At 42.7% G+C, this 27,328-nt stretch overlaps 1 protein-coding gene and 1 pseudogene across 3 annotated transcripts in view; both read right to left on the bottom strand.

Annotated features, from left to right (window-relative positions):
• G3BP1 (G3BP stress granule assembly factor 1) overlaps positions 1-23,744 on the bottom strand; it is a 35,384-nt gene extending 11,640 nt beyond the window's left edge. Inside the window, exons 1-6 of one of the 3 annotated variants that reach the window (XM_066273068.1) lie at positions 23,464-23,744; positions 12,017-12,129; positions 7,579-7,660; positions 6,451-6,624; positions 2,294-2,384; positions 857-950 (exon numbers count right to left, since the gene is read on the bottom strand). In XM_066273068.1, the coding sequence (XP_066129165.1) occupies positions 857-950; positions 2,294-2,384; positions 6,451-6,624; positions 7,579-7,660; positions 12,017-12,111 (536 nt within the window). In that variant the 5' untranslated portion in view covers positions 12,112-12,129; positions 23,464-23,744. Of the gene's footprint in view, positions 1-856; positions 951-2,293; positions 2,385-6,450; positions 6,625-7,578; positions 7,661-12,016; positions 12,130-22,875; positions 23,207-23,463 lie in introns of those variants that run through there. The other 2 variants (XM_066273067.1, XM_066273069.1) reach the window with 2 other exon arrangements.
• Positions 4,999-5,115, bottom strand: LOC136336882 (U4 spliceosomal RNA; annotated as a pseudogene).
• Positions 23,745-27,328: the final 3,584 nt, after the last annotated feature.

Here is a 27,328-nt window from a genome sequence, read left to right as displayed (position 1 = left end):
ACGAGGACGTACATAAACATTCATACTACTCAAAGGGTTAAGAAGGTAAATTTTGTAATGTGGCTTTACCACCAAAAAACAACAAAACAAAAAAAAACCCTCTTATAATAAATAGGAGAAAAAAGACATTAGCTATGATTCAGAATAATAGTTCTTAAACTTCCATATAAATCAGTTTGGTACAGCTGCAGATATCTGTCCCCTGAAATTTTAATTCAGTAGGTTTGTGGAGCAACAAATCATTTTCAACCAGCAACCCAAGTGAATGCTGTGATTAGTTCGTTAGTGCACCTTGAGAAACATTTGGAAATATCCTTTAGCCATTAAATAGTAACATTACTGGTATCACATGGCAACAAATAAATACTGTATCAAACACATTTCTGTTCTGGCTGCAGAATAAAAGAAAACACCTAAGATACAGCCTCACATTTATAGCCTGAATTAATTAATGAAATTCTTTACTGCTACAAATCACATCTGAATTTCTATCGATTTATGTCTGACCTCTAAATAAGTCCTTGTACACTTTAAATCCCCACCCCTACAAAGCTCTCAATGCAGTGGCTTCATGTCTTAATTACTTGGTAAAATGTTCCACCCAGAAAAAAACTAAACCAAGAAAGCAACTGGTGGGCACTATATATTTAAGTAGTTCTCCTAGTACAAACTATATTAAACACATTATAGATTTTTGGAAGCTCAAAATTACAAAAACAAATAAATTAATTAAATAAAATAAAAACTTTCTTTTGGGAAGTTATTATTTTCTGAGATAATTCTGAGAATATGTGATTGCTCTCCAATAAAGGGAAAGACCAGGCAGCTCTAGACAGATGGACAAAGTTTTCCTTACCTGACAGGCTGATCATAGAAAGTTCCAGAATCATCAGGTACCACCTCAGGTGTCTGCTGTCTTTCTTCAGGTTCCTCAACTTCTTCCTCGGATTCTAAATGAGAAAAGAAATTTAAAGTAATTTGTGCTTACTTAATTCACAAATATGTTCACTTTTACAATGTTCATCATAATAAAAAAGGCAACAAAAGAAGAAAAGCAGATATATATTTAAAAAGAAAGTAAGGCAATTCAGCCTTGGCTAGTTGGCTCAGTGGTAGAGCATCAGCCTAGCATATAGATGTCCTGGGTTTGATTCTTGGTCAGGGCACACAGGAGAGGCTACCCCAACCTACCCCATCTCTTTCCCTCCCACAGCCATGGCTTGGTTGGTTCAATTGAGTTGGCTCCCTGCACTGAGGATGGCTCTGTGGCTTCTGCCTCAGGCACTAAAAATAGCTCAGCTGCTGAGCAACTGAGCAATGGGCCCCAGGTGGGCAGAGCATTGCCCCATGGGGGCTTGCCAGGTGGATCCTGGTCGAATCCCTATAGAGGCACATATGGGAATATGTCTCTCTGCTTTCCCTCCTCTCACTCAATAAAAAAAAAAATAGAAAAAGAAAAAGAAAGAAAGAAAGAAAAAGAAAGGAAAGGAAAAGAGAGGAAAAGGAAAAGAAAATAAGGCAATTTGGTAATCACAGCATAGGCTTTAAGGACAGAATTAAGGCAACTGTAGTGTCAGGTTAAGAGCACAGAATCTGAGGTTATATTGCTAGAAATCCAATACAGGCCCTACTACCTAACAATATAAAATCATGCAAATTAGTTATTAGTATTGTAATGCTCTAATCTGTTTAATGGGAATGGTACCGTAAGTACTTATCTATAAGGCTGTTGTACTACAGAATAAATACAAAGCAGTTAGAACCATCTCAGCCATACAAGAATTGTTCTCAGACAATTCTCCATGGGTCTCTTGTGTTTTCACACATCTTACAATTGACACAGTGACTACCCTTTGTTTCAGATTATCTTTTAAGAATATTTATTTACATAACAACCTTGGAAAATATCTTCTTCAAGAGCAAAGAATAGGCATGTTTACTGCCCATTCTAAATGATTTAGGTTTCCTAAACTTAAGGTTCCATTCTTATAATGCATGCCATTGCCATGCAGGTATCATTTAGACATCAATGTCCTGTGGGAACTGACAAAAAATGCTACTATTTTTGCTATAATAACTTGTCTACTTCTGCCTTAGCAGTTTTATGTCTTCTACCAATATCCATGAAGTAGACTAACCTGTTTGCTTCAAACAGGTTAAAAACTTAGGCCTTCATATATCTTGACAATGAAAAGTTATTAATGAAGAATAAACAGTATAATAAAAACATTCAAGAAACCCATATTCTCTTCAGGTCAATTAATACCATCAAAAATTTAAGCAAGTAACTTACCCTCCTGAGGCTCAGTGACAAAGCCACCAAAGACCTCATCTTGGTATCTGAAGATATCATTGTGAACATAGAACTTATTTGCAACAGAGCCCTGCAATGCCAACAGAAAGTTTTTACTTATTCAGCAGACTTTTAAAACACCAAATCACCTTGCACCAGTAGTTCTCAATTGAGGGCATTACTGCCCTCCCTCCCCCACCCGGAGCCAAGCAAGCATTTCAGTTTTCGCACTGGGGAATGCAACTGCTGAGCAGAGGGCAGGACGATGCACAGCATCCTTCAATGCACAGGGACAGCCAGCCACAACAAAGACTCACTTGGCCCAAAATAGTAATAGTGCCCAGGTTGAAAGACCCTACTCCACATATGGCTGTTAAAAACTACACTTAAACACCACCGGATGGGCCCTGGCCAGTTGGCTCAGTGGTAGAGCGTCAGCCTGGCGTGCAGGAGTCCCGGGTTTGATTCCCGGCCAGGGCACACAGGAGAAGTGCCCATCTGCTTCTCCATCCCTCCCCCTCTCCTTCCTCTCTGTCTCTCTCTTCCCTTCCCGCAGCGAGGCTCCATTGGAGCAAAGATGGCCCGGGCGCTGGGGATGGCTCTATGGCCTCTGCCTCAGGCGCTAGAATGGCTCTGGTACCGCCCCAGATGGGCAGAACATCGCCCCCTGGTGGGCATGCCGGGTGGATCCCGGTCAGGCGCATGCGGGAGTCTATCTGACTGCCTCCCCGTTTCCAACTTCAGAAAAATACAAACACCACCAGATGGATACCTGAAAAATTAATATAGCTCTAAGTATATAAGATGCCACAGTCTACACCTCAAATCATTTCTTGAGCAACTGATAACCTATTGTCAACTCCAGCAAATATTTTAAATTCCTGAATCTGTATCTAATACTATTGATACAAGGACTCAAAGGTGGTAGCTGAAATACTAGCCTACACCACCAGGCCTGCGGTGGCGCAGTAGATAAAAAGTCGACCTGGAATGCTGAGGTCGCCAGTTCAAAACCCCAGGCTTGCCAGGACAAAGCACTTAAGACAAGTAACTACAACTCCAAGTTGATGCTTCCCATTCCTCACCTCCCCCCTTCTCTCTTTCTCTCCTTTCTAAAACTCAATAAATAAAATCTTAAAAAGAAAAATTAATACACTCAAGTCTAAATCCAACTACGTCGACTACTATTCTGCTAAACTACTAGTCTGCCCTTGCCAAATAGCTCAGTTGATTAGAGTATCATCCCAAAGCACAGGGGTGCCAGTTCAAACCCTTCTCAGGGCACAGACAGAAATGGATTAATGTTCCCCCTCCCCTTTTTTCTCTCTCTAAAATCAACAAAATAAACATAAATAGGAAAGAAACTTCTAAGACTGTTTCCTCGTCTATAAAAATGGATACCAACATATACCTTAGAGCAGGGGTCCCCAAACTTTTTACACAGGGGGCCAGTTCACTGTCCCTCAGACCATTGGAGGGCCGGACTAAAAAAAAAACTATGAACAAATCACTATGCACACTGCACATATCTTATTTTAAAGTAAAAAAACAAAATGGGAACGAATACAATATTTAAAATAAAGAACAAGTAAATTTAAATCAACAAACTGACCAGTATTTCAATGGGAACTATGCTCTTCTCACTGACCACCAATGAAAGAGGTGCCCTTTCCAGAAGTGTGGTGGGGGCTGGATAAATGGCCTCAGGGGGCCACATGTGGCCCGCGGGCCGTAGTTTGGGGACCCCTGCCTTAGAGCTTTGAGTATTAGATGAGATAGTAATAATGCACCAAACTAAGTGATGTTAGATTTTCCCTTTCATACCCTCCATAACCCCGTGCACATTTAGAAGTCCAGCTACAATTTTACATTGCAGATATTCTGGGCCTTCCTCTAAAAAGCATGACTAAAATGACCTCATGTCAGTTTTCAAAGACGACTGAATTATTTTATATTCAAACAGTAAAATATTAGGGGTTTTAGATTCACTATCCTAAACAGAAAATTATCTTAACAGTAATGCTAGAGAAAACAGTTAATAGGCAAGTCTTTACTGAGCTATTTCCACATGCTCACATGCAAATAGGCTTCCTGCTGTGGTTCAGTCTGGACTAGTTGGGAAAACAGTACCAATGCAATTATTCAACATAAATCTGTGGTCTATTCATGATAAGCATGACAACGAAAAGAACCAGGAATCCTTGAAGAAAACAGCCGATTTGGGGGCTGAGGCTATGGGGCGGAACAGAAGCAATGCAAAATGAGTCTAAAACATCGTGCGTGACAAGGTGACCAAGTACTCAAAAAAATACATGTATACACACACACACACACATATATACATATATATGTACACACACACATACACGTAGATAGAAGCCAGCTCAAAAGGGTTCACACCGTGGGCGCAGAGGATAGAGTGTCGGACTGGAATGCCGAGGACCCAGGTTCGAGACCCCGAGGTCGCCAGCTTGAGCGTGGGCTCATTTGGTTTGAGCAAAGTTCACCAGCTTAGACCCTAGGTCACTGGCTTAAGCAAGGGGTCACTCGGTCTGCTGAAGGCCCACGGTCAAGATACATATGAGAAAGCAATCAATGAACTAAGGTGTCACAATGCGCATCAAGAAACTAATGACTGATGCTTCTCATCTCTTCGTTTCTGTCTGTCTGTCCCTGTCTATCCCTCTCTCTGACTCTCTCTCTGTCTCTGTAAAAAAAAAGGGTTCACACCATTTCTGAGACATTTTAGAAAACGTTTTCAATTATTAATAACCATGCCTCAGATAAACCTCATTGCTACAATATTGCCACTGCACAAAGCTGTTTACAACATTTTAGACATCAGTGTAAAGTTAGCAATCATTAAATCCATTATATAAACAAAGACTCCACTAGTGATAACAGGAAAAAAAGGCAAAGTTCTTTACAGTACAATACCAACTAATAAATATAGAATGACAGGATCAGAAAATCATCAATTATAACCATCAGAGGCTACAATCAAGTTGTTCCAGCAAGAATCATCAACGAATAAAAAAACTTGTAGATGTTTGATAAAGAACAGTGTTATTTACTGAGTCTCAAAGAATCACCTACAATTTACTTACTAAATAGAAAAGTAAAAATACTGCCTGACCAGGCGGTGACACAGTGGATAGAGCAGACAGAGGGAACACGGAGGATTCAGGTTCGAAACCCTGAGGTCGCCAGCTTGAGTGTGGGCTCATCTGGTTTGAGCAAGGCTCACCAGCTTGAGCCCAAGGTCACTGGCTTGAGCAAGGGGTCACTCGGTCTGCTGTAGCCCCCCAGTCAAGGCACATAGGAGAAAGTAATCAATTAACAACTAAGATGCCGCAACAAAGAATTGATGTTTCTCATCTCTCTCCTTTCCTGTCTTTCCCTATCTGTCCCTATCTGTCCCTCTCACAAAAAAAAAAAAAAAAAAAAAAAAAAAAAAAAAAAAAAAAAAAAAAAAAAACCTAACTTCACAGCAGCAAAACCTGTTGACCATTGCCTTAGCTAAATGATTAAGTTAACATCAGTAATAATAGGACTGAATGACATCAAGAGTGTCCCTAATGTGAGGCAATGAAAGACACATATGTGTACAACCTAAATCTAATCACAAGAAGAACCAGACAATTCAAACTGAGGCACTTAAAAAGTAACTGGGTCATGCTCTTTCAAAATGGCAATGTCATGAAAACCAAAAGAAGAGACATCACAGCTATATACAACTTATATTCCTGGACTCAATCTTGAGCCGTGGGAATTACTATAAAGGACAGTACTGGGAAGATAACCCAAATTTAAATATGGACTACAGATTGATAACTGTATTACATCAATACTTCATGAATTTGATAATTGTACTCTGGTTACAGAGGAGAGTTTCTTATTCTCAGAAAATGCTCAGTCAAGTATCTGAGGATAACTAGGCATGATATCTCCAACTTATTCTCAAATGGTTTGAAATTTAAAAGGATAGTTTTAACAGAAAAAATAATTATAAACGTATGGACAAGTGATTACAGTAGCACTAGGTAAGGAGTATGTGGGAGTTATTGCACTGTTACAACTTTTCTATAAATTTGAAATTTCAAAATGAATAGTTCTTAAAGAGATGCACGACCATTCATTGTTTCTTTTTTTCATACCTCAGGAGCAAGGACAAATGTCTGCATGAATCTCCTCAAAGCCTGGTTGTTATTAGAGAGCAACCCCATCACCTGGACCACTACACCATCATTCAGAGTGGCATGAGCATCAACATGGCGAATCTTTGTGTGGCAATTGGTGAAGTTTTGTGACATCACTTTCCTATGGATTTCCTAAGACACAGAGGCATGGGGTTATTTCCTAAAAATTTACATAATCTCCAACAAAAAAAATTAAAAAAAAAAAACCCTCCCAACACAACACAGGTAGAGAATTTACATGTTTAAACTACACACCACACAGATCCAACTCTGATTTCATACACACACACACACACACACTTATTTGAGCCAGACTGATGACACGTCAGGGAGCAAGACCTCAAACGCTCCCTTAATTTGTCTCAATACAGTATATTCTTTGGGACCACCTCGAGCATTTTAAATATTGTCCCAAATAACATACCTGGCCCTGGCCGGTTGGCTCAGCGGTAGAGCATCGGCCTGGCGTGCGGGGGACCCAGGTTCGATTCCCAGCCAGGGCACACAGGAGAAGCGCCCATTTGCTTCTCCAACCCCCTCCCCTCCTTCCTCTCTGTCTCTCTCTTCCCCTCCCACAGCCAAGGCTCCATTGGAGCAAAGATGGCCCAGGGGCTGGGGATGGCTCCTTGGCCTTTGCCCCAGGCGCTAGAGTGGCTCTGGTCACAGCAGAGCGACACCCGTTGGTGGGCAGAGCGTTGCCCCTAGTGGGGGTGCCGGGTGGATCCCGGTTGGGCGCATGCGGGAGTCTGTCTGACTGTCTCTCCCCATTTCTAGCTTCAGAAAAATACAAAAAGAAAAAAACAAGTAACGTACCTAAAAATGTTTATAACAGAAGAATCTCATGCTAAAATCAATTATCTCTGAATACACAAAAACCTTCAGAATACATCATACAAAATGAGCAAATGCAACACCAAAGCATTTCAATAACTATCAGATTACCAAAGTTACTGAATACTTAAATTTCTAAAAAGTTGAGAAACTTGATCTTTAAATATCAGCAAATCCACTAAGCATACATTTAATTCAATTCAATGAGTTATTTTCTAGCTGATTACCAGCCTACATAAAGCTGGGTGTGCTTACTTTCTGTCCATAGACCGCATCTGCAGGCTTTCCATTTGAGTCCAAACCCCCGTGGACATAAGAAGAGTTCTTCCCATAAAATCTGTAAAACAGGAATATCATTGAGTTGTCATCTTCAAGTAGCCCAAGACCAGGTTTATTTTTCATGTTTGGTATCTAACTGCCTCAATGGCAGATTCTTGGAGGCAGGAATGTCTTTCCTTCTCCATCTTTATATGTAATCACTGATCCATACTCCACATGTCAGTTAACGCTGCGGAAGGGGAATGGCTTTGGTCAATAAGGCAGAAGACTTACTTTACAAGTCACAACTTCCAGGTTTTAAGGTAGGATGATATCATGTTGGGAAGGAGCTTGTAGTTCATGTCAGGAAGACCACTTAAAATAAAACAAAAGTTCCTGTTTTCTCTCAAGAAGAAAGCAGGCAGTTTTGATATAGATGAGGACATTTATACTTGCCACAGACTTGGAGAGTCCTTTTGCATCTTAGAATGCATGTGGGGAATTCCCATTAAAACCCAACAACACATCATGCAGGTGGGGTTCAGCAGCTGTTTTTAATCACTTTTGCTGATGCAATGTAAGCTGCAGATTTGATTTCCCAAAGCTTTCCTTTTTCTCTATCCTCAATTGCTTTATTTTCATTACAATACTATACTGAATCAGGAAAGCAAACCCAGGGTTAACCATGCTGTAAGAATTTTTCTTTTTTTTTTTCTTTGTGGCAGAGACAGTGAGTCAGATAGAGGGACAGATAGGGACAGACAGGAAGGGAGGGAGATGAGAAACATCAATTCTTCATTGCGGCACCTTAGTTGTTCATTGATTTCTCATATGCGCCTTGACCAGGGGCTACAGCAGACCAAGTGACCCCTTGCTTGAGCCAGCGACCCTGGGCTCAAGCTGGTGAGCTTTTGCTCAAACCAGATGAGCCCGCGCTCAAGCTGGCGACCTCAGGGTCTCGAACCTGGGTCCTCTGCATCCCAGTCTGACACTCCACCAGTCTGACATCCACTGTACCACTGCCTGGTCAGGCTCTTTTTATTTTTATTTTTTTCTAAATTTGATTTCTAATGAGAGAGGAAGGAGAGAAAGACAGGAAAACATCATCGATCTATTCCTGTATGTGCCCCGACCAGGTATCAAACCAGCAACCATTGTGCTTTGGGATGAAGTTCTAACCAACTGAGATATTTGGTCAGGGCTAAGGATTTTTTTTTCTTCAATTTTTATTTACTGATTTTAGCGAGAGAGAGAAAGGGAGAGAAAGAGACAGAGAAACAGAAATATCAATCTGTTCCTGTATGTGCCCTGACTGAGAATTGAACCAGCAACCTCAGTGTTTCAGGACAACACTCTAAGCAACTGAGCTATCCAGTCAGGTCTAAGGATTTCTTGCTATCTGTACTCTGGGGAAACAATATTTCACAAATAAGCCATTTAATATCTGGACTCCACCTCCCCATCTCCTAAAAGGGGAAAGAACTGGGCCCACAAGACCCCAAGTATATCTTTTAATTGTTAGTTATTAAAAGGGGGGCATATCAGCCAGTGAAATCAGTTCACTGCTGCCTAAGCCACTTTTCATTATATCTAAGATGTACCTCAGAGATGAAATGTGGGAACAAAAAGATGTCTTATAATCAATAAATAACAATATTGACAAGAAATATCTGAATGTACTTAGTTTCTTCCAACTCCTGCTCCTTCTTAAATTCAAATTTACATAATTTCTAAGGGCACAGAATAAAATTTTGACCTAAAACACAACAAAAAGAAAAATAAACTTTGGAGACTTTTTCTATCACTAACAGTCAAATGAATACTAGCCATTTTTTTTATCTCCTTAGCATCTTTATCTGCAAAATGAGGTTAACTCTTGTACAATGTCTTACTAAAAAGTTTTGGAAAAGATCAAGGTGAGTGTTTTTGGAAACTGTCAAGTCTTAAAGATAGAGAGATTTTCCATTTTCAGAATAAGGTTTCAAAGTGAATTTATAAAGAAACCCTCCTGCCTGACCTGAGGTGGTGGAGTGGATATAGCATCGACCTGGAACACTGAGGTCGCCAGTTCAAAACCCCAGGCTTGCCCTGTCAAGGCACATATGAGAAGCAACTACTACAAGCTGATGCCTTCCGCTTCCCGCCCCGACGCTCCCTCCCTCTCTCTAATCAATAAACAAAAATCTTTAAAAACAAAAAAAAAAGGTAACCCTATCACAGTCACTGTGGAAAACCCTATGGTGGTTCCTCAAGAAATTAAAACTAGAACCACCATGTGACCCAGTAATCCCTCTTCTGATTTATCTACCCAAGAAACTTGAAAACACTTATTTGTAAAGATTATGTACCACTGAGTTCTATGCAGCATTATTTATAATAGCTAAAACATAGAAACAACCTAAGTGTCCTTTGACAAATAATTGGATATACAAAATGTGGTATGTGCCCTGGCCAGGTGGTTCAGTGGTAGAGCATCGGCCTGGCGGCAGGAGTCCAGGTTCGATTCCTGGCCAGGGCACACAGGAGAAGCGCCCATCTGCTTCTCCACCTCTCCCCCTATCCTTCCTCTCTGTCTCTCTCTTCCCCTCCCGCAGCCAAGGTTCCATTGGAGCAAAGTTGGCCCGGGCGCTGAGGATGGCTCCATGGCCTCTGCCTCAGGTGCTAGAATGGCTCTGGTTGCGACAGAGCGACCCCCCAGACGGGCACAGCATCGCCCCCTGGTGGGCATGCCGGGTGGATCCCGGTCAGGCACATGCGGGGGAGTCTGTCTGCCTCCCAGTTTCCAACTTCAGAAAAAATAAATAAATAAATAAATAAAAAACAAAATGTGGTATGTATGTATATACAGAGTAGAATACTATTCAGCCATAAAAATATAAAATACTGCCATCAACAGTAACATGAATGAATCTTGAAAGTATCATGCTAGGTGAAATAAGTCAGAAAGGAAAGGACAAGATCAGTAGGATTTTACCCATATGTGGGATGTAACACAGAAAGCAACAAATGAACAAACTAACTCATAAAAACAAACAGAATGGTGGTTACCAGAGGGTAAGGGGAGTGGGAAGAAGATGGTAAAGTCAAATATATGGTAACAAAGGAGACTAGACTTTGGGTGGTAAGCACACAATGGAGTATACAGATATTGTACTATAAAGTCGTACACCTGAAATTTACATAATGTTATTAACCAACATTACACCAATAAATTTAATTTTTAAAAACTTAATACAGTATAAAAATTTATAATTTTTCCTTTGCATCTAATAACCATGTGTTGTTATCCAATATGCAAACTGGTCAAAGTATAGAGGAAAAATAATTCTTGTCCAGCAAATACATATTTTAACAAGTCCATATAAACAGACTTAAAAGACTTATGTATCATGCAGCACTGTTTATTAGGGAAAATAATGGAAGCAACTCATCAGGGGATTAAAATATGCTACATCTCTATAAAATAAAAACTTTGTGGATACTAAAATTAAAGTTAAATATGTATTACCCATGTAAAATGATCCCAGATAATCAAATAAAAATGCTAAGACAGTAAATTGAAATGTTTGCATATACATAGAAAAATTGTTAGCATGGTTTTACTTTCATTTTTATTTCATAATGTTTTAATCTATAACAAGCATGTGCAGTATCCACTAAAAAGATAACCCCAATTTTTTAAAGCACATCAACACAGGCCCTGGTGGTTTGCTCAGTGGTAGAGAGTCAGCCCAGCATGTGGAAGTCACAGATTCAATTCCTAGACAGGGCACGACAGGAGAAGCAACCACTTGTTTTTCCCCCACCCTTCTTGCTCTTTCTCTTCTCCTCCCACAGCCATCTCTAGACTGGTTCGAGCACATCAGCCCCTGCTACTGAGGATGGCTCAGTAGAGCCTCCACCTCAGGCGCTAAAAATAGCTCAGTTGCAATCATGACCCAAGATGGGCAGAGCATCAATCCCAGCCCCAGATGGGGGTTGCTGGGTGGACCCCACTAGGGGCACATGTGGAAGTCTATCTCCCCTCCTCTCATTTGAAAAAGAACAAAACTAAAAAAAAAATAAAGCACATCAACACAAAAGTATATTATTACAAAAATAGTCTTCAGTATTCAATACAATCTTACTAAAAAATTCATAACTCACCAAAAATGGCAAAACAAAAAACAAAAGCCAAAGCATGAATATTATACCTGTAAATACTCAAGCATTATTTTTCTGATAATATAGAAGTTTTAATTACTTAAGTCTAATTTTTAATAATATTTGTATATTCTATTCAAAATTCTATCATTTTAGCAACTATAATTTATTGGTACTTATACAAATCACTATTATACAACAACTCTACAGGTGTACAATGAATTAGAGGATCTCCAGGATAAGGACCCACATACTAAAACACAGCATCTGTGGCAGGAAGAACAACCTCTACCTGTGCAGCATGTCTGGGGCCTGGTTCAGCAGTGTGTAATACTGTCTCACGAATTCCCGCCCGACCAGCAGGGGACTAGGCTTCTCCATAACCATTGCTTTGGTCAATTCAACCTGGAAAAGGGAAGTTAAATACGTTCAAACAGAAAGATCAAGTACAAAAGAGAAAAACTGGCAAAGAAGAAGACAGTCATTTAGTTAAAACCAACTCAAAGTAAGACAAGATCTCTTGAGAAATTCTTGGTTTTAAAAAGAAATAACTATAGCCTGACCGGCAGTGGCGCAGTGGATAGAGCATCAGACTGGGATGCGGAGGGCCCAGGTTCAAAACCTCAAGATCGCCAGCTTGAGCGCGGGTTCATCTGGTTTGACAAGGCTCACCAGCTTGAGCCCAAGGTTGCTGGCTTGAGTAAGGGGTCACTCACTCTGCTGTAGCTGCCCCCCCCATCAAGGAACATATGAGAAAGCAATCAATGAACAACTAAGGAGCCGCAAAAAAGAATTGATGCTTCTCATCTCTCTCTCTTCCTGTCTCTCTGTCCCTCTCTCTTTTTCTGTCTCTATCACATCCCCCCCAAAAAAAAGGAAAAGAAAAAGAAAAAACTATAAAAAAAAAGCCCACAGCCTGACCAGGCAGTGGCACAGTGGATAGAGCGTCAGACTGGGATGCGGAGAACCCAGGTTCAAGACCCCGAGGTCGCCGGCTTGAGCGCGGGCTCATCTGGCTTGAGCAAAAAGCTCACCAGCTTGGACCCAAGGTTGCTGGCTCCAGCAAGGGGTTACTCGGTCTGCTAAAGGCCCGCGGTCAAGGCACATATGAGAAAGCAATCAATGAACAACTAAGAAGTCGCAACGCGCAACAAAAAACTAATGATTGATGCTTCTCATCTCTCTCCATTCCTGTCTGTCTGTCCCTGTCTATCTCTGCCTCTGTTAAAAAAAAAAAAAAAAAAAAGTCCCTGGCCGGTTGGCTCAGCGGTAGAGCGTCGGCCTAGCGTGCGGAGGACCCGGGTTCGATTCCCGGCCAGGGCACACAGGAGAAGCGCCCATTTGCTTCTCCCCTCCGCTGCGCTTTCCTCTCTGTCTCTCTCTTCCCCTCCCGCAGCCAAGGCTCCATTGGAGCAAAGATGGCCCGGGCGCTGGGGATGGCTTTGTGGCCTCTGCCTCAGGCGCTAGAGTGGCTCTGGTCGCAATATGGCGAAGCCCCGGAGGGGCAGAGCATCGCCCCCTGGTGGGCAGAGCGTCGCCCCTAGTGGGCGTGCCGGGTGAATCCCGGTCGGGCGCATGCGGGAGTCTGTCTGACTGTCTCTCCCCGTTTCCAGCTTCAGGAAAAAAAAAAAAAAAAAGTAAAAAAAAAAAAATATATATATTAGAGTTTACTGTCTAACAAAATCTAAATATCAAAATGCTTTAATAATTCATGATATGTAAATACCAGGTTAAAAATTTTCAAATGCAGCATATGATAAAAGGTTAGTATCCATAATGTGTACAGAACTCATACACATCAAGAGAAAAACAGGCCAAGGGAATAGAACAGGGATTTATCAGAAAAGCAAATGAGTAACAAATAAAAGATTAAATAACCATTAAAATGTAGATTAAACCTATCACTTCTCACAGGAGAGTCCCCCAAAGTACTGAAATAATACCGAATACTGGCAAGGAAGTCAGGAAAAGAGAACCTGCAACAATTGTTGAAAGGAGTGTCAACTGGTACAACCACAGTGGAGAACTCTTCTGCAGTTAGCTAATAAAAACAAGAACATTCTGATGAATCAATCTAGCAATTCTCTTCTAGATACATATACAAGAGAAACTCACTGTGGGCACAAAACATAAAGAGAATTTGATTGCCACCCTAGTTTTAAAACATGACAGGTAGCCCTGGCCAGGTAGTTTCTTGGTCATTGGTTAGAGTGTTGTCCTGATAAAACAAGGTTGTGGGTTCGATTCCCAGTCAGGGCACAAAAAATAATCAACCAACATACGCATAAATAAGTGAAATAACAATTGATGCTTTTCTCCCCCCCTTCCTTCCCTCTCATTTTAAAATAGTAAAATAAGCCTGTCCTGTCTTGTGGTGGTACAGTGGGTAAAGCATTGACCTGCAAATGCTGAGGTTGCCAGTTCAAAACCCTGAGCTTGGCTGGTCAAGGCACCTAAGGAAAGCAACGGTGAGTTGATGCTTCCCACTCCTCCCCCACCCCTTTTTTTCTTTCTCTCTCTCCTCTCTATAAATCAATGAATAAAATCTTTAAAAAAAAAAAAAGCCTGACCAGGTGGTGGCACAATGTATAGAGCATTGGCCTGGGACACAGAGGACCCAGGTTCGAAACCCTGAGGGCGCCAGCTTTGAGCGCAGGCTCATTCAGCTTGAGCACAGGATCATAGACATGACCCTATAGTTGCTGGCTTGAGGAAGGGGTCACTCGCTCTGCTGGAGCCGCCCGGTCCAGGCACATATGAGAAAGCAATCAATGAACAAGGTGCCACAATGGAGAATTTATGCTTCTCTTCTCTCTCCCTTCCTGTCTGTGCCTCTGTCTCTCCCACTAAAAAAATAAAATAATAAGTAAACAAAATAAGTGGCAGATAATAATGTACATGTGTGCCAGACTGGAAATGGATTAAGTTGTAGTTTATTCACATCATAAAAATCCCTACATCTACGATAAACACACGGGGCATATAAAACTGCAAAGTGGTACTACTGTGCAAGCCTGGCTGTCGTGGCGCAGTGGGGAAAGCGTCGACCTGGAACGCTGAGGTTGCCGGCTCAAAACCCTGGGCTTGTCTGGACACAAGGCACATACAAGCAACTACCTATGCGTTGATGCTTCCTGCTCCTCCTCTCACTGTCTCTTTCTCTCCTCGCTCTATAATCAATAAATACTTAAAAAAAATAGTTAACCGCTACACACCTGACAAAGTGACTAAAATTTACAATAAAAAGCCACACAGTGTTGACCGGGATACCAAAGAAATGGAACCCTCAAACACTGCTGGTGGGAATAAAAGTGGTACAAACACCTCAGAAATGTTAGGTAGTACCTGACCTGTGGTGGCGCAGGGGATATAGCGTCAACCTGGAACACTGCGGTCACCGATTCAAAACCCCGGACTGGCCTGGTCAAGGCACATATGGGAGTAGATGCTTCCTGCTCCGCCCCTTTCGCTCTCTTTCGCTCCCTTCTCTTAAATGAATAAAATCTTTAAATATATATGTTTAAAATAAATAAATAAATAAATAAATAAATATCAGGGAGTTGCTTAAGAAACTATATTTATAATAGCCAAAAGCTGGAAACAAACTAAATGTCCACCAAGAAGTAAACAGATAAAGTATGGTATGCTTACAGAATAGCATTACTCAACAATTAAAAATAATAAGCCGGACCAGTGATGGTGCAGTTGATAGAGCGTCTACCTGGGATGCTGGCGTTTCAGGTTCTAAACCTCAAGGTCTCTGGCTTCAGCAAGGGCTCGCTGGCTCGGCTGAAGCCCCCTCCCCTGCCCCAGGCACATATGAGAAAAATCAATGAACAAACTAAAGTGTCACCACTACAAGTTGATGCTTCTCTTCTCTCTCCCTACCTGTTTCTCTCTCTCTCACTAAAATAATAAAGCACATATTGTCTGACTCCACTTACAAAAAATTTGCACAAAGTGCAATCTAATCTTCAGCACAGAGAGCAGTTTAGGGATTTCTGAGGACAGAAGTGAGGGAGCGGATAAGAAAGAGGAAATACAAAGGGGTGTGAGAAAACCCTGGAGGAGAATGAGGATGTTCTCTATCTTCATTGTGGTGCTGGTTTCATGGCATAAACAATGCCAAAATTATCCGATTGTACACCCAACGTATGTACAGTTTGGTGTGTGTCAACTATATCTCAATAAAGCTCTGTTATTTTTTACAGAGACAGAGAGAGAGTCAGAGAGAGGGATAGACAGGGACAGACAGACAGGAACAGAGATAAGAAGCATCAATCATTAGTTCTTTGTTGCGCATTGTGACACCTTAGTTGATCATTGATTGCTCTCTCATATGTCCTTTTTTTTTTTTTTTTTTGTATTTTTCTTAAGTTGGAAACGGGGAGGCAGTCAGACAGACTCCTGCATGTGCCTGACAGGGATCCATCTGGCATGCCCACCAGGGGGCGATGCTCTGCCCATCTGGGGCGTGGCTCTGCCGCAATCAGCACCATTCTAGCGCCTGAGGCAGAGGCCACACAGCCCTCCTCAGCGCCTGGGCCAACTTTGCTCCAATGGAGCCTCGGCTGCAGGAGGGGAAGAGAGAGACAGAGAGGAAGGAGAGGGGGAGGGGTGGTGAAGTAGATGGGGGCTTCTCCTGTGTGCCCTGGCCAGGAATCGAACCTGGGACTCCCGCATGCCAGGCCGACGCTCTACCACTGAGCCAACTGGCCAGGGCCTAAGCTCTGTTATTTTTAAACTTTAACCCACCAATAAAATAGCCTGGAAAGATGAAAGGTCATCTCAGGGGAAGAAATGGGATGGGAACCTGCACAGGAGGAAAAAAAGTCATACATAAAAAAGTGATGCAAAACGGTAACTGTCAATTCTGAATTCGATGGTGTTTAAGCGGTATCTTTTTACTCTATTTTAATTATTTATCAAAAACACTAAGGGAAAATAAACAAGGTTTTGTGTATACTAACATTGAGTATGAATTGTCGTACATTTTGTTGCAAGGTTATGCTATATATTCAAACATTTGAAATTTGGGTTAGTAGAGAAACAAAAATATTTTCCCAGAACCTAAGAAACTGTAACTGAGAGCCAATGTCAGTGCTCAGAGGAAGAGCAGGATCACCACCACTTGGTCTACTGTTCAATCTACTTTCTGAACTCTCCACATTTACCACCTGTCACCTCCCTTCAAAATTCTTCCTGACAGCTCCTTGGAGCAATGGCTGATTCTAGGACAGTACAGGAAAAATATAAGATGAGTCTGAAACAGTTGGTAAACAAAAAAAATGCTTTTAAAAAAAAAGGCATAGGTAATCCTGATCCATCAAAAGGGCACAAGAGCTGACACTAGACAATAAAGTAAAACAGCAAAAATAAGTTTAGGAAAGCAATGGATTACAACCCAAATAAAATATCCATGAAAAAAAGTAATATACTGTATAAGAAAATAAGGTCTGTCCTGACCAGATAGCTTAGCTGGTTAGAGCATCATCCCGATACAGAAAGGTTGTGGGTTCAATCCCTGGGCAAAGAACAGACAGAACAGACTCATGTTTCAGCCTGTCTCTCTCCCTTCCTCTCTCTTGAAGAATAATAAATAAATTTAAAAAGAAAAGAAATAATGTCTTAATAAAATGTAAATAAATAAATAAGTCAACGGGAAGAGGAAACAACTGCTTACAGCAGAGAAAGAAAGAAGGAAATAAAGAATTGCCCTCAGAACACGACAGCTACAGGCAAGACCACTCATGTTAAAATCTGGGGGGAAACTTTACAGAAACAGAATATTTGCACAGCTTCGAAGTGGCTAGTAATTACAGCGGCAGCTTTAGTATGTCCATAAATCCACAGATCCTCCTCCTTCTTAGCAACTAGCTTTATAAGGAGAATATGCAAAGGGGATAAATTCTAACCTGGTAGACACCACCTCAATCAAGTGATCAAGGTTAAGTTCAATCAGTAATGGTATTATGTACCCCCGATGTAATAAGGTTAAGACACCTTGTGGTATTCTTTCCCAAAATCCCTAACCTCAGACACACCCAAATTGAGATCAAGTGCCAGGGCCATAAAAGACAAAGGAAAGACAAACTGTTACAGACCAGAGAAGAGAGACTAAGGAGACAAGCAGATCTAGGAACTGAAAGAGGACATTAGCCAAATAAGGATAATCATTTAGCTAACGATATTTTATCAATATCCATGTCTTAGTTTTGATAAATGAACATGATTATGTAACATCAGGGAAGCTGTGTGAGGCTATATAAGGTATCATTTGGTTAGAGTGTCGTCTTTATACACCAGGTAGTGGGTTCAATCCACGGTCAGGGCACATACAAGAAGCAACCAATGAATGTATAAACAAGTGGAACAAACCAATGTTTCTGCTTCTCTCTCTCTCTCTCTCTCCCTCAAATAAATAAATAAAAAGTTTTTTTAAATGTCTCTGCATTGCAACTCTTCTGTAATTCTAAAATTTATCTCAAAATCAACTTTTCCTAAGACAAAAACTTCAAGACAGAAATTAGAAAACTTAACAATTCACTAGCTTTCCTTGGTTTTTAGCATCCCTTTCCCACTCCAAAATTGTTAGTCACCTAACCAGGCAGTGGCACAGTGGACAGAGTACTGGCCTGGGACACTGAGGACACAGGTTCAAAACCCCAAGGTTGACTGACCAGGCGGTGGTGCAGTGGGTAGAGCGTCAGACTGGGATGCAGAGGACCCAGGTTCGAGACCCCGAGGTCGCCAGCTTGAGCGCAGGCTTATCTGGTTTGAGCAAAGCTCACTAGCTTGGACCCAAGGTCGCTGGCTCAAGCAAGGGGTTACTCGGTCTGCTGAAGGCCCGTGGTCAAGGCACATATGAGAAAGCAATCAATGAACAACTAAGGTGTCACAACAAAAAACTGATGATTGATACTTCTCATCTCTCTCCGTTCCTGTCTGTCTGTCCCTCTCTTGGACTCTCTCTCTCTCTGTCTCTGAAAAAAAAAAAAAAGAAAAAACCAAGGTTGCTGGCTTGAGCACAGGCTTATAGACATGACTCCATGGTGGCTAGCTTGAGCCCAGAGGTCACTGGCTGGAAGCTCACGAATGTTGGCTTGAACAAGGGGTCACTGGCTCAGCTGGAGCCCCTAGTCAAGGCACATAAAAGAATGAACAACTAAGGTGCCACAACTATGAGTTAACGCTTCTCATCTCTCTCCCTCTCTGAAAAAAAATAGCTGGGTTTACAATAAAGCAACAATCTGTTCTTTCTTATCAAGATAAAAAAAATATTGGCCCTGGCCGGTTGGCTCAGTGGTAGAGCGTCAGCCTGGCGTGCGGGAGACCTGGGTTCGATTCCCGGCCAAGGCACACAGGAGAAGTGCCCATCTGCTTCTCCACCCCTCCCCTTCTCCTTCCTCTCTGTCTCTCTCTTCCCCTCCCGCAGCCAAGGCTCCAGTGGAGCAAAGTTGGCCCGGGCACTGAGGATGGCTCCATGGCCTCTGCCTCAGGTGCTAGAATGGCTCTGGTTGCAACAGAGCAACGCCCCAGATGGGCGGAGCATTGCCCCTTGGTGGGCATGCCATGAGAGAGTGGATCCTGGTCGGGCGCATGAGAGAGTCTGTCTGACTGCCTCCCCGTTTCCAACTTCAGAAAAATACAAAAAAAAAAAAAAAAAAAAGATAAAAAAATATTTTATAGTTAATACTAATGCCTCACCTATGAAATTTCTAAAAAACATGAATTTCCTATTCTTCAGATATCATACAGCATAAGTGGATGCACTCCAGGAAACCTTAAGAGCAAGCTCACAGTTCACAAACTTGAGGCACAGCCTGGGACAGGTAGATGTCACACCCTCACCTTCCAGATTTCAATTCCTTCTATTCTTCTGTAACAGCTAGCACGTATTGATGATCTACAGTTTCCTACTAGGGATACCACATACTTTACAAAACAGTTTAGACAACTAATAGATATCAGATTATAAATTTTAAGTAAAAACACGAGAAACCCTAAACTATATGGAAGCACTTTAAAAATATGAGAAGGAGGGTGCCTGACCTGTGGTGGCGCATTGGATTAAGCATCGACCTGGAACGCTGAGGTCGCTAGTTCAAAACCCTGGGTTTACCTGGTCAAGGCACATATGGGAGTTGATGCTTCCTGCTCCTCCCCCCTGTGCCTCCCTTCTCCTTCTCTCTCTCCTCTCTCAAATGAATAAAATATTTTTTAAAAAAATAAAATATGGAAAAAATAAAAATAAAATAAAATATGGGAAGGGGCATACAAACATGCAATAATGCCGTTATGCAGCCTTTTACCAGCCACCGAGGGTCCCACCCAGGAAGCCAGCTTTCTTTCTCTAAACCATGTAATATTGACTTTTTGTTAAATACCTGTAATATCCCAGACAAGCTAACAGCTCAGCAACAGTATGAGACTGGCCGGAGACAGAAGGGGAGCTCTCTAATCACGTACTAAGGCCACAGCCTGTGAAATAGTTTCCACGTCTATTTGTGCTTTAGAAAACCCACCCTCATGTGTCAATTATTCCTAGCTCTTCAGCATTATTACCCCACTTGCCATTTAGGTTTCCTGATCAATGCCAGATACCAATGTCCAATAATACTTAAAAAATTTTTAAATTTAATCATTAAACAGGAAGCTTATTTTTGAGTTAAGGCACAGTGTGATTACCTACAAGTGAGATTTCAGTTGCTCAATCTAAATTTAACTCTATGGCTGGAAAAGCAGTATTGCACCAAAGGTTTTGCTGAGTAGATGTTAAGAACTGACTAGCCAGAGGGGGGGAAAAAACAAAGTTTTTTAACCTACCTACACCGACAATTACCTCCCTTTGTAAAGTCAATTCAGTTTTGTCCAAAGCAGTCTTAAAGCACAATTAAGTGAATATAATGTGCAATGTAAATTATGAAATATTATTTTTCAAAAGCTATTTGTTGAAAGTTCAAGTGGGTAATTTTATTAAACTGGCAAAAACAAAAATACTGGTTTAGGTCACAAGTTCAGGCTTTATATTAAATTTCATCTTTTAATGAAACATGCATGGCCCCTTCCATCCTCCTATGGAACATATACAATGTCACAAACCTAGAGAAATTTAAACCTTACCTCTGCCCTTTAATTTTCTATGCAAAGTACTAAAACAAGTTAAATAAAATAATGCAAATTACAGCGAACTGCTGCAAAGCAGGTCACCCACAAACATTACAAAACCTCCTGATTCTCCATAGCCGACTGTCAGCTGAGAACTGCAAAATGAATTAAGGAACAAAGAACTGCCTACTTTTCTACCAGTTCAAAGAGGTACAAAAGCTTAGACTGAAAGGATTTAACAAAAAAAGGTAACTTCTGACTTGGCTGGGAATCAGGACTGTCTCACATTTTCACAATTTCCCTAAAATTCATTTGTTCTTGATGAGTGAATACACCCTAGATCAGCTGGGCTACCAATTTGTGAAATACCAGTTTTCATATTCTTACCCAGCTAATAACTATCTGCCTAAGGCCAAGAACAGTGTTTTGTTGTTGTTTTTAATAAGTATTTAAAAGGGGGAAGTAACAAAATTTTCCCTCAATTAATGCGTAAGATAGTATCATTGATATATTTTACCTCAAGCAGTAACAAAATTAATTAAGACTCCAACTTAAGTTTCAATGTAGGTCATTACAGTGTTTAACATTTGATAACTTAAAATGCTAATACCTCTAGAGTTAACTGTGTCTAAATCTATGTGAGAATTGCTACACGAAGGCAAGTTCCATGTAAAACAACGTTACCTTCTAAAGCAATCAGTCATTTATAGCAACACCAACATAGGTTACAACTTGATTGAAACAAACTTTCAATCACTATCTATTGCTACTTTCTGTTAAGAAACATAGAAACTACTGGGTAAATGGAAACACTTACAAATATTAAGCTTTCTCATAGTTTTAAACTTACTTACAAAGATTAAATTGTGTTCTCCCTGACTGCAAAAAATCAAGACCAATCCTAAAATAGATACATTTCTTAAAAAAAAAAAAAAAAAAAAAAAAAGGCTGGAAGCTATTCCAATAAAAATTAATTCAGAAGAATTAGTCTCAAACTTTTTTTGTAGTTTTATCTCAAATAGAGACATCTGTGATAGACGCAACACTTGGATCTGCAACACAGGTACATTTATGATTTCATTAAGCCAGGGAGTAGACTGGCTTTCAAAAAACTAAAAGATAACTCTACCAGAAAAATAGAAACTTAAACTTAAAGTGTCTTCTACCTTTACCTATACATAGGAGCCTTGACAGTAAATACAAAATAATGTATTACTGACTGCTGAATGAGGACAGCCTGTCAGCCACAGAACATCCCAACTGCCCACAAGGGTAAGATTTCCAACACGTCTCCATCACCCCTTAATTCACCTGGCCTACGTTCCACGGAAGTCAAATTCATACTGTAATTGAGTACCATCCTTTCCATTCCAATTTCAAATTTTAACCTGCACATGCTGGTGAGATCTGAAACTCTCCGCTCTGAACCTCGTTTTCTTCGATAAAACGAGGAAGTTAAACTATGTTCTCGAAGTCTTTCTCAAAAGTCTGCTCCGATTAAAAAAGAAAGGAAAAATGATTCAGGGTCTAATATCAGCCTAACTTCCTGCTGGCGGGAATTTCCCCAGCATCATGCTGTGAGTATCAAATCTGACGAGGAACACTGTCCGCGTTCACTTGCACTTAATTCATTTTATTCTATCTTTTCCAGAAGCTTTTGGGGCAGCACATCCATCATCTTTCTATGCGGATACATGTAGAAAGGAAGCCCAAACGCTTTCTTTTCCTTTGTCTTTAGCCCACGTCCAACCCCGGTCTCCCGGGAAGCCCAGAACTAGCTCAAGTGCAAATGCCGCTGCAGCCTTCGCAGCGGTCGGCCTTTCGAGTCTGATGCTGCCTCCAGGGACTACCAGTGCTCCGGGGGCCCACGTGTGCCCTGGGGGCCACGCAGGGCGATGGGACAAAGAATGAAACAGGCTCAGGGACCAGGAGCCAGGAGAGCTGGGTTTAAATTCCTGCCCCTTTCCGTGCGTGTGCCTTTGAGCAGGTCAGTCCCCTGGACTTCCGAGCCCGCTGTCCAGGGAGGAAAATCACCGAACCTACCTCATCAGGTCGTCCCGGGAGTAAAAGAGAGGCACACAATGACGGCTTAGAAACGAGATGAGTAAGTACCATTCGCTACCCGTGCGCTCGCTGCTCCCCCTTTCCTCCCTGGAAAACCAAAGAGCGGCGCTCCCGCAGCCCAGGTGGAAAAAGCCTTATCGCACTTTCGGGGCGCGCCCACCCCTAAATGCAAGCCTCTCTGGCCCAGGCCAAGCTGCAGTCCCTCCGCAGCAGAGGCACGACTCGGCTGGAGCGTGGGGAGACGCGCGGGAAAAGCGGGCGAACTGGCCGCGCGGGACCCCCGGCCCCGGAGATCGCCCCAGGCACCCGGGCGGTGGCCGTGGCTCCTTCTCGCCCCGCGTGGCAGTTGGGCGCGGCACGCGCACGCGGCGGACACGGCCACGGGCGCCGGCCTGGTTGGGGGGCGGGGGGAGGCGGAGAGCCTCCGCGCGCCCGTGCGCCCGCCTGCGGCCGTTGAAACGGGGGCGCGCCCCGGGAGGGCGCCGCTTAGTCTTCTCCTCCCTCTCACACTCGCGGCAGCTTGTCCTCGACCCCGGGCCCCACAGCCCCGCCCATGCCCCAGCGTACCTGCGAGGCTGAGCGGGAGAGGAACAAGCTTTGCTCCACAGACCGGAGAAAGGAGAAAAAAAACCTCACGTAACTGCGTCCGCACACACGCGTGCTCCGTCGCCGGTCTATATAGCTGCGACTCAGCCTAACTTGTTGCGGCCAGGTCGGGCAGACTGATGACCAATCCCAACTGCGTCCTCTGGGCTCCCCGAACAGCAATTGGGTGTTGATTCAGGATCAAGGCGTGACTCTTGATTGGCTTTGACTCATGCCTATGAGATGGTGAAGATTTCGTTTCCCTAGTAACAGATGGGCACAGAAAAAGACCAATTACTTAAAGGTACGATGCAAAGGAGGGCGGATAGATCTTTGACCGATACCCATAGTAGCCAATAAAGGCGTGAGGCCGCTCCCATTCGTTAAAAGGTCTTCCCCTGGGCGGAGATCCGTTTTCCAATGCAGGAGCGGTTGCTCCACAAGGTGGGGCCCGTGTACTTTGGGGAAGTAAACCCCAAGCAACTAGAAGGTGGGAGCCAGGGAGGCCAAAGAAGCTCTCGTCCAATCGCAATGCGAGCAGGAGCTGATTGACGCGGGGGTTGGACTGCACCAAGGAGACCGAGCCCTAGGGCCGTTTGCCTTCTGGAGCGGTCCTGAGACTGTCCTGTCCCGGGCTATGTCCTTTTTTACTCCTTTCACCGATTTGTTGGGTCTGGCCTCTGAGGCCCTTCTCCTGCCTTTTCCGCAGATTGGTACCAGGAACATCAAGTGGTAAAGCTTCCCGTTGTTCGTTTCTTCTTTCATTTCCATGCCTAAGGGCACTTGCTGGCTCTCACCATTAGTCAGCACTACGGTTGGACAACTACATATTAAGGGAAAAACCAAAGGAGAAAGTAACACCCATCGTGTACCTACGATCTTGTAAAATGTCGCACGTGAAAACTGCTGTTGAGTTGGAGAACAGAAATTTCTGTCCTGTTTTTGGCAAGTGCTGGTGCAGGTCGGCCCGAAGGTCGGCTTGTGGGTGGTCAACTAAAGATTTCCCTTTTTGTTGTTGCCAAGAGACGGCACTTTGTAAATTCCCTGACCATCTTGGGCCTCTAGGCAGCATCCTGTGCGTCACCACCATTGTCATTCAGTTTTCTAATCGTTGTGGGAGTGGGGCTTATTTCTACAGGGCATTCCATCTTTAAAAGGTAACTTGTCAAACTCCTGTGTGGACAGAATTCCCGAAACAGTTAAATGGCTAAGTGGCGCTCCAGCCTGATCCAGACCACGTCTCTAAGTGTATTGCTGGGCCCTCTGTTGGTGACCAAGAGCATTTTACATAGAAATATTGTACAAAGACATGCCTAAGTCCGGTCCCATTCCAGGCACGTGACCCTGCGGGAGGGGTTCCCGTTAAGTTTTGCAGAGAAATTTGGAAATGAAGCACGTGGAGCGTTTCAGTTGAAAGAGAAAGGGGCGCATGCAGCGGCTTGGTGGCATCCAGGCGAGTCCCTGTTCACCTTCCAGTGCGGGCCTGGCCCCAGGAGCTAAGTCGCCCCTCCGTCCCCCAACCCCTACCAAGCCTCCTGCAGCGGCATCCCTCTTTTCAACATTTGTTGAGCTCCAGGGACTGGAATCAGGGATGATCAAGATTCTGTCCCTGCTCGCTGTCACCCATTCCACGGAGGAGAGCCCTGCGCTGGGCCGGAAGCTCCCAAAATCCGGAAACAGGTGTCTGAGGCTGTGAAGACACCGGAGGGAACTCAGCACGGAGGAGAGAAGCTGTTGGTTTTCTGGAGTCGGGAACCTCCAGAATCGTGTTACCTCTGCTAAAGAATTTGAACTTTATTTTTTTTTTTTTTAACAAAACAATTTTCAGAATAAACCTAAACACCAAAGGAGTTTAGCTCCATATGTTAGTAATTTTTTTTTTTACCGCAACACATAATTTTTAAATTTTTTTAAAACTATTTCCTTTTATTTATTTTAGTGAAGAGAGAGAGAGAGAAGGGAGAGAGGAGCAGGAAGCATCAACTTCCATATATGAAAAAATAAAATAAAAATAAAAAAAATAAAGCCTGACCAGGCAGTGGCGCAGTGGATAGAGTGTTGGACTGGGATGCAGAGGACCCAGGTTCGAGACCCCGAGGTCGCCAGCTTGAGCGCGGCTCATCTGGTTTGAGGCAAAAAATAGCCCACCAGCTTGAACCCAAGGTCGCTGGCTCCAGCAAGGGGTTACTCGGTCTGCTGAAGGCCCACAGTCAAGGCACATATGAAAAGCAATCAATGAACAACTAAGGTGTTGCAACGTGCAATGAAAAACTAATGATTGATGCTTCTTATCTCTCTCCGTTCCTGTCTGTCTGTCCTTGTCTATCCCTCTCTCTGACTCTGTCTCTGTAAAAAAAATAAAAAAATAATAAAAAAATAATAAAATTAAATTAAAAAAACTTCCATATGTGCATTGACCAGGTAAGGCTGCTGTTTCAAACCAGTGACCTCAGCATTACAGGTCAGCGCTCTATCCACTGCACCACCACAGGTCCAGCTGACCTTTATTCTGAGAGCTGCAGAGAGCTCCTGAAAGAGTTTTTAAAGTTTGACTAATAAATTTGCATTTTACAAAATGATGCTCCAAACTGAAATGCTAATGAGAGCAAATTGGTGAAACTTAAGTCCACAGGTTGGGCCTGACCTGTGCTGGCGCAGTGGATAACGCATTGACCTGGAATGCTGAGGTTGCTGGTTCAAAACCCCAGGCTTGGGCAAGGCATAGAAGAGAAGCAACCACTAGAGGTTGATGCTTCCCACTCTTCTTCCTCCCTCCCTTCCCTCTCAAATTTTAAAAATAAATAAATAAATAAATAAAGTCACAGGTTGGTAATTTAACCCAAGTGGCCTGTGATAGGGGTCAAGACTAGTGTTAATTTCATTTGGAGTTAATTTTAAGCGATTACAGCTCTTATTGTAAGGCTGTTTGGCAATCTCTACTAAATTGTGTATACCCCACTTCTTCGTTGATAGCCATATTTTTTAATATAAAAGAAGCATGTACAGGGTGTACATTACAGTATTGTCAGCTTTGTTAAGACTATTTAAACTGAAAGAGTAATTGCTCATCGCTTTGCAAACTAACTGTTGATATGCACCTAATATAGTACTATGAAGCATTTTTTATTTTTTTTAAAAATTTTTATTTATTCAATTTAGAGAGAAGAGGGAGAGACAGAGAGGAGAGACAGAGAGAGAGAAGGGGGGGGGTTGGAAGCATCAACTCTCATATGTGCCTTGACCAGGCAAGCCCAGGGTTTCGAACCGGCGGCCTCAGCATTTCCAGGTCGATGCTTTATCCACTGCGCCACCACAGGTCAGGCGTGAAACAGTTTTTATTAAAAAAAAACAAACCCTTGTGTCGAGGGCTGACTTTCAATAGATCGCAGCAAGGGAGCTGCTCTGCTACCTCCCTCTGCTACGTACGAAACCCCGACCCAGAAGCAGGTCGTCTACGAATGGTTTAGCACCAGGTTCCCCACAAACATGCATTACGTGACGGGCAAGGGGGTGGCCCCCTTTCCAGCCGTGGCCCGTTTCCCAGGAGTGAAACAGTTTTTAAAAGAATGAGAGTTGTGCAGAGGTGGATAGGTCCCTAGTTGTTAATTGGATTGTTAATTGAAAAAAAATCAAATTCAACAAAACATAGTGAATCCTCATTCGTGTTAAAAACTGAAACAAGGTGTCTGACCAGGCGGTGGCACAGTGGATAGACCGTCGGACTGGGATGCTGAGGACCCAGGTTCAAGACCCCGAGGTTTCCAGCTTGTGTGCGGGCTCATCTGGTTTGAGCAAAAAGCTCACCAGCTTGGACCCAAGGTCACTGGCTCGAGCAAGGGGTTACTCG

This window comes from Saccopteryx bilineata, chromosome 4 (assembly GCF_036850765.1).
Source record: "Saccopteryx bilineata isolate mSacBil1 chromosome 4, mSacBil1_pri_phased_curated, whole genome shotgun sequence".
Taxonomy (NCBI): Eukaryota; Metazoa; Chordata; class Mammalia; order Chiroptera; family Emballonuridae; genus Saccopteryx; species Saccopteryx bilineata.
The sequence above is the reverse complement of the archived record's forward strand: the minus strand, read 5'-3'. Positions and strand labels throughout refer to the sequence as shown.